The 8,487-nt window shown below is 28.4% G+C and overlaps 1 protein-coding gene across 1 annotated transcript; it reads right to left on the bottom strand.

Moving 5' to 3' along the window:
- Positions 1–661: 661 nt before the first annotated feature.
- On the bottom strand, positions 662–5,683 carry LOC107457374 (zinc finger protein 850-like). Its single transcript, XM_043051548.2, has one exon. It carries the CDS (start codon positions 3,796–3,798, stop codon positions 1,543–1,545), a length of 2,256 nt encoding a protein of 751 aa, XP_042907482.1. The 5' UTR covers positions 3,799–5,683; the 3' UTR covers positions 662–1,542.
- Positions 5,684–8,487: the final 2,804 nt, after the last annotated feature.

Below are 8,487 nucleotides of genomic sequence, written 5' to 3'. Positions count from 1 at the left end.
TTGCTCTGTACAATGGGGGGTGTTTGAACACCCCCCTTATCTACGTTCCTGAGTAATACTTTTCTTCTAGAGAAAAGTATTATTTTTCTTTAGAACTATGTTTAATGTAGTTTTCAGTTTCATATAGTTTCCCAACTTAAAAGATTTTAATCTATATGAAAATCAAGAGAGAAACTAACGTACTTCCTTCCTCTATGACTTTCCACACGCTAATGGGGAAAGCATGTAAAGTGTTGCCATAGGTAGAGAGTTCTGCTCTACGCCACCTGCAGATTTTTTTTAATAATATTACAGGATCAAAATAAAATTACAGGATGGGTAAATTGGCGATCGAAATGGGCTGCAGGTGGCGCAGAGCTGAACTCTCTACCTATGGCAATCTTATGAATTCAACTTTTTATGGGGCCTCCCTGGCCGAGCGGTATCACAAGTCCAAACGCTCTGTTAAGCGTGGAGGTAGCGGGTTCGAATCCCGCCGTAACCCTGGATGTATTCTTTGTGATGTCTTTCTCTGAATTGTTCTATCTNAAGTTACAATTAAGAATTAAAAAATACTATATTCAGATTGAAAATTAAATAGCAATGAATAATAAATTTTTTAAAACTAAACACCTTCTATAATGTACAATAGTAAATCACACCATAATAAACACGACTATGATCAACCAGAAAGCTATTTATTATGTAAAAATATTTTACTACGCACTCAACAAAAAATATATTAAATACCATTAGGAACATAATTGTAAAAAAAGTTTAACATCCTGACTTTACATAAAATGGGACAAAAAATCACTTCATATGAACATTATAATAGCTTTAAAAAATAGGAAATAAATTGAAATTAAATAAATTTTAAAGAATGTCTTTTACAAATGTATAGAATTTCATTAAAAATTTGCAAATGCAATTTTAAAGTAAGTGCATTTTATTTTAATTGTCTATAGAAAAATAGAAATATATTTTGTACAAGATATGGAAATTGTACTAAAAATAATAATTTTTATAAAAAATATCTTTGAAAAATTTTTTGAACTTAATTTCTTTATCTATTATGTTATAATACACAGTATAATTATAAAATTAAATAAAGTGCTTTTTATTTCAACCATTTATAGAAAAATAGAAATATTTATAACAAAATATTGAAAATGTGCTGAATTATAAGAAAACAACTACATATTAATATCACACACTTATACATAAAGACCTCATGACAAATTTTTTTTTTAATGAACTGGACAGCTATTTCAAAATGACAAATTAAAATCCTTTGAATATTTCCTTATTAAATTAATTTATTTAGTTAAATAGATTTTGGAATTTAAAAAAAAAAACTTATGGTTTACTAATTACGATTATTTTGTAAGAGTTTGAGTAATCCTGAGCGTTCTTCAAATTTTTGGGTGAAAATAGTCTCAAAAACGTTCAAATGCAATTAAAAAATTTTATGACCATTAAATATTTAAATGACTTGTCTTGAAAAACAAGAAATTGATTTTATGAAGCAATCTATAATACTTTACATGTTTCATAAACCAACTAAAAATAAGGCTTCTCACCAGTATGAACAAGACCGTGCCTAATGAGATGACTTTTTTGTGAAAAACTCTTATTACATATACTACACGAATAAGGTTTCTCTCCAGTATGAACACGACTGTGTTGATTCAGAAGCAGTTTTTGTGAAAAACTTTTATGACATAAACTGCAAGAATAAGGCTTCTCACTAGTATGAACAAGACTGTGTCGTGTCAGATTACCTTTTTGAGAAAAAGTCTTATTACATATACTACAAGAATAAGGCTTATCACCAGTATGAACACGACTATGTTGATTCAGAATCAGTTTTTGTGCAAAACTCTTATGACAAAAACTGCAAGAATAAGGCTTCTCATCAGTATGAACAAGACAGTGCTTTTTCAGATTACTTTTTAATGAAAAACTTATATTACATAAACTGCAAGAATAAGGCTTCTCACCAGTGTGAACACGGCTGTGTCTTTTCAGACAACCTTTAAGTGAAAAACTCTTATTACATATAGTACAAGAATAAGGTTTCTCCCCAGTATGCACACGACTGTGTACATTCAGATATACTCTTTCTGAAAATTTTTTATTACATATACTACAAGAAAAAGGTTTCTTGTAGTTCCCAGTATGAACACGACTGTGTCTGGTCAGTCTTATTTTTCGTGAAAATTTTTCATTACATATACTACAAGAATAAGGCTTCTCACCAGTATGAACAAGACCATGTTGTGTCAGATTACCTTTTTGTGAAAAACTCTTATTACAAATACTACAAGAATAAGGCTTATCACCAGTATGAACACGATTGTGTTCTTTCAGATTACTTTTTAGTGAAAAACTTTTATTACATTTACTACAAGAAAAAAGCCTCTCACCAGTGTGAACAAGATCATGTCTAATGAGATGACCTTTTCGTGAAAAACTCTTATTACATACACTACAAGAATAAGGTTTCTCACCTGTATGAACACGGCTGTGACTGGTCAGACTTTTTTTCAGTGAAAATTTTTTATTACATATACTACAAGAATAAGGCTTCTCACTAGTATGAACAAGACTGTGTCGTGTCAGATTACCTTTTTGTGAAAAACTCTTATTACATATACTACAAGAATAAGGCTTCTCTCCAGTATGAATATGATGGTGTTCTTTAAGATTACTTTTTAGTGAAAAACTCTTATTACATATACTACAAGAATAAGGCTTCCGCCTCTCACCAGTATGAACACGACTGTGACTGGTCAGATTACTTTTAAGTGAAAAGCTCTTATTACATATACTACAGGAATAAGGTTTCTCACCAGTATGAATAAGACTGTGTCTTTTCAGACTACCTTTTAGTGAAAAACTTTTATTACATATAGTACAAGAATAAGGTTTCTCCCCAGTATGCACACGACTGTGTACATTCAGAAATACTCTTTCTGAAAATTTTTTATTACATATACTACAAGAAAAAGGTTTCTTGTAGTTCCCAGTATGAACACGACTGTGTCTGGTCAGATTTCTTTTTAGTGAAAATTTTTGATTACATATACTACAAGAATAAGGCTTTTCACCAGTATGAACAAGACCATGTAGAGTCAGACTACTTTTTTGTGAAAAACTCTTATTACAAATACTACAAGAATAAGGCTTATCACCAGTATGAACACGATTGTGTTTTTTCAGAGTACTTTTTTGTGAAAAACTTTTATTACATTTACTACAAGAAAAAAGCTTCTCACCAGTGTGAACAAGACCATGTCCAATGAGATTACTTTTTCGTGAAAAACTCTTATTACATATACTACAAGAATAAGGTTTCTCACCTGTATGAACACGACTGTGACTGGTCAGATTATTTTTCAGTGAAAATTTTTTATTACATATACTACAAGAATAAGGCTTCTCACTAGTATGAACAAGATTGTGTCGTGTCAGATTACCTTTTTGTGAAAAACTCTTATTACATATACTACAAGAATAAGGCTTCTCTCCAGTATGAATATGATGGTGTTCTTTAAGATTACTTTTTAGTGAAAAACTCTTATTACATATACTACAAGAATAAGGCTTCCGCCTCTCACCAGTATGAACATAACTGTGACTGGTCAGATTACTTTTAAGTGAAAAGCTCTTATTACATATACTACAAGAATAAGGTTTCTCACCAGTATGAATACAACTGTGTCTTTTCAGACTACCTTTTAGTGAAAAACTCTTATTACATATACTACAAGAATAAAGTTTCTCACCAGTATCAGCATGACAATGTTTAGTCATATTAATCTTCTCTGAAAAAACTCTTTTTACATATAGTACAAGAATAAGGTTTTTCCCCAGTAAACACACAAATGTTTTTTTTAATTATCCTTCAATAAGAATATCTTCTTACATATACTAAAAGAAAAAGGCTTCTCACCAGTATCAGTCGGACATTTTCCTGAAAGCCTCTTGCTACAATAACAAGAATAAGGTTTACTTACAGGATGATACTTATTCTGAATTAAGTTAGGCCCTTAATACAAAAAAGAACATGCTGTATTAAGTCACTTACTTTGACTAAATTTTTAATTAAGTAAAATATAATACTGAAGAAATATGATTTATTAATAGGTGCATCTGTGAAAGCATTCATTTAAATTATATTGAGATGTTAAAATTTTTTATTTTTCACAATCAACTTTAACATTTCTCTTTTGTTGAACATACCAAGATACAAAACTAAATTAAATTATTTTACTTTGTGATATTAACATGATGATAACAATTATGAACATGAAATTATCAAACTTGATTTCATTAACTAAGACAATGCAGAAATATAGTTCATTATAAACGAAGAAAGGCAACAAAAAAAAAATTTCACTTTCACAGACTTAAAAGGATTGAAATTATCTATAATAATATTAAAAAATCTTTCATTTCAAATTTTTAAATCAACGTTCTATCATGCACAAGAAAAGCAAGCTCTTATTCATTAACATAAATACGAGATAGTCAACAAAGTTTAATTCTATTTACGAGTATTAAATTGCTCAAATTGAATACAAAAAACATTTTCTCAGTGTGAACAAGAAAATCACAATTTAAATTTCTTGTGTATAAATATATGGTTTATGAAAGTGACACACAGCTTAATTATCTGCGGTAGTCAGTAATCTTGATCTATTTATAACTGTTTAATAATGCACTGCATTAAAAGTTCGTTTAAAGTGTTACTTGTACCAAATTATACTTTTTTTCCTTGATTAATTTATCACAATGCCTGTCTAAATAAATTATGTCTAAATTATGAACACAAAGCAATGAAATGAAACTACTTCTTTTTTTTTTAATTTTTAGAACAGAAGTAAAATGTTTTATAATAACGAAAAATAATTATGAACTACAATTGGAAACTCAGGAACACAAACATTAAATTTCCATGTATGAAAATAATTTTCTGTTAGAACTTCATTGCGTCCATGCACAGAGACTATTTGCTGCTAGTGTTGCTACATAGATAGACATTGCCTTTATATAATAATATTCCCTTTACCCATGGAGAATTTTCACACAATGAATGTACAGAATATAGTTTGGAGAATTTTCACACAATGAATCGTCCAGAAAACAGAATGTTTTTAAAAAAAATTTATGCACGCACGATACGAATTTTATTAACTGTCAGAAAAAAGATATTTTATCATTCACATCGATTTTTTTTCGTATAAAGATGATAATGTATGATTTAGATCTGGATGGAAATAACCTTTTTCAAAAGCTTTCTATATTGTTTCCATTACAACGAGGGTAATTACATGTGTGAGATTACGAATCCGCGGACTTATAAATTTGATCCAAGTAGTTGCAAATCAAAAACAACTTTTTTAAAACTTTCCTTTACACAAATATGGTTAATTAATGTCTTCTTCGGTCTAAGTAAGACATTATGTTTTAATACAGTTATCTCGGTAAAAATTTTTTCAAGAAAGAACTATACAAAAACGATGATAGTTGTTTACATCTTCGCCAAAGGATACGAGAGGAGGCCTTTTCATTTCCCTTCTAACCTTCAGTTCGGCCCGAAATATAGAGCAGCTTTTGCTTAGCTGACCGACTTTTTAATAAATAGAGGCATTTGATTGGCCGATTAAGTCATCGTTTTCATCTTTATTGCTTAATTGTTTTGTCAGGTTTACTAGAATGGCATTTTTGTTCAATTTCGCTAATGCGCATGCTTGGTTTGATAATATTTTCAAACCAATCGAAGTACTTCGTAGAGCAGAAAGTCTACGAAGAAATTCTTGTAAGGAGCAGAAAGTCGGTTTTCTATCAAAACTTCATACTCAGATTGATTTAAATCAATTTATGAATTTGATGTATATGTTTTGCTTAAGAAAGATATTAATGTTATATTTTCTAAAAATGATCGCGCAAAAAACGAAAGATTTCTTAGTTTAAAAATAAAAAAATAAATAAAATTGAAATTTATCAATATATTTACCTAACAATATAGAAAGAAAATTTAAGAAATAAGTTCGTTAAAAATTATTTGTATGCTTAAAACAAAGTGCTAAACAAATTAAAAAAAAACAAAAACACTTTTAAAACAACACTATTTTTTATCACTATTATTTCACATAAATAATTAAGTTAAATTGAATAATTACCGAATTCTGAGCAAAAAAACAAAGTTGGGTTTAATTTCTTAAAAATAAAAACAAAAGAATTATGATATTCGGTAATATATTCAACTGACAATATTGAAAGAAAATTAAAAAACACGATTATACTCTTTAATAAAACAAAGTCCTAAATGATTTTAAAAAAAGAAGTCGCAATCGCAAACATAACTAATTTTTTTGAATAAACAAAGTTGATTGACTTATGTCCAAATCCAAAGGAGGAAAAATAAGTTTTGTTATAATTTCATTATCACAAAGTCAGTCCCACTAATAATAATCTGCAAGAAACGATATCAAGTCGCGACAAAGCAGAAAAAAAAACTAAGAGGTGCGGAAACTAACATGCGAGATCACGATATATGTTCTCAAAACTGATTCTGATTCTACCGCTCATCAATCAAGGCCGTTTCAATATAACGATACGAACATCGTCTTCCCCAGCGCGAGTTGGCATCGGAACGTAAAAGATCCTTGCATGTCTTGTATCGCTATATAGTATATCGCTATATCGTTCGTCTTCTTTACTCGACGGCTTAAATCAGATTTCTGATGCATCGCCTGGAACTAAAGTCGCTGTATCGGCCTGCCGATACAGGCGTTAAATCGATATGTCGTGATATATCGATTTATAGTCCAGTCCTACTTGTGTAAGTTCAAACAAAGACATAAAGATAGAAAGATCAATCACTATACCAAACGAATGTCAGGGTGAACTATGACATCACTGGTCTCTACTCTATTTTTTTTTTATTTGATTTTTATTAATTGTTATGATAAATAATAACATTCTGTCTATATGCCAGAAAAATCATAACACATTTTTTTCATATTTTTTTAAAGGTTTATAATGTATAAATTTTAAAATGAAAAAATTAATGTATTCTTAAAAATTGATTTTTATATTGGTCTAAAATCAAATACTTGAAATAAATAAAATTAAAAAACAGAAAAACAATTTAAGTGCTAATTAAAAACATATAAAAAATATGAAAATAATAATTAAAATGAAATAATAATTAAAATAAAATAAAGAACAGTTTTATGAGCAATCTAAGCTGCCCAAAACACTTAATTTCATGAAGAACAATAAATTGGAAAATGTTAATAATTGCTGAGATAGAGTCTCATAATTGTCTGCTACCGTTCAATTAGTTTGTTACTAAAACTTTTTCATGGTTTTCATTTGTGCCCTATGGTAAATTCTAATTATTTTCATTTAAAAAGTCTTTAAAAATATAATTTCATTCCTGTATTTAAATTACAAGTAACTTTGATATCTGGGTTGTGTACAAAAATACAAAAAGGTACAAAAAATTTTTTAGAGCATTTCACAACATTTACTTAGATGGGCTATATATCAAAGATGATAAAAAAAATGATTGATTATTATAAAATGATTTCATTGCTGTAATGAACATTTCGTGATGGAATCCTATTTCAATCAAGAAATCTGACAAACGTTTTCGTGGTTTTCCTTAACTTGTATCGTAGAATTTGGTTACTACAATAGCTTTTATAAGTATGCCTTTATTCTGATACTTAAATTGCAAGTTACTTTGATTTCTGGGTTGTGTAAAGAAATATTAATATAAGAAGAGTGTTTAGAATATTCACTAAGATGTCAGATTGTTTTTCAAAGATGATAAAAAAATTATTGATTATAAAATAAATTTCATTGCGATAATTAACATTTATCTGGAAACCTATTACCATTCAGCAATTTAAAAGACTTTTTCATGGTTTCCCTTCGCATGTAACGTAAATTTTATTTTTTTAATTTAATCTTCATTAAAATAAACTATTCTTACATGAATATGATTGTATTCCGATACTTAAATTGTTAATTACTATGATTTCTGAATTGAATTAAAAATAATAAGGGCTTTTCGTTACATTCACAAAGATGATAAGCTTCACAAGAATGATAAAAAAAATTATTGGTTATTAGAAAATAATTTCTTTTAGATCATAAACATTTAGCTGCAATCCAATTACTGATAAAAGCAATTTTAAAAACCTTTTCGTGGTTTTCCTTAGCGTGTAACGCAAAATTTAATAATTTTAATTAAAATAAGTTATTTTTATAGCAATTGTACTTCGATATTTAAAATCCAACTAACTTTGATTTCTGGGATGAGTTAATAAGAAGAGCTTTTCGTTCTGTTCAGAAAGATGGTACCCTTAAGGATAATAATAATAAAAAAAATGGTTGTTTACAAAAAATATTTTCAATGAGGTGATGATGAACATTTAGCTTAAATCTATTATCACCAAGCAATTAAAAAAAAAAAGCATTTTCGTG

This window comes from Parasteatoda tepidariorum, chromosome 3, assembly GCF_043381705.1.
Source record: "Parasteatoda tepidariorum isolate YZ-2023 chromosome 3, CAS_Ptep_4.0, whole genome shotgun sequence".
NCBI lineage: Eukaryota > Metazoa > Arthropoda > Arachnida > Araneae > Theridiidae > Parasteatoda > Parasteatoda tepidariorum.
This window is presented reverse-complemented; position numbering and strand designations above follow the sequence as displayed.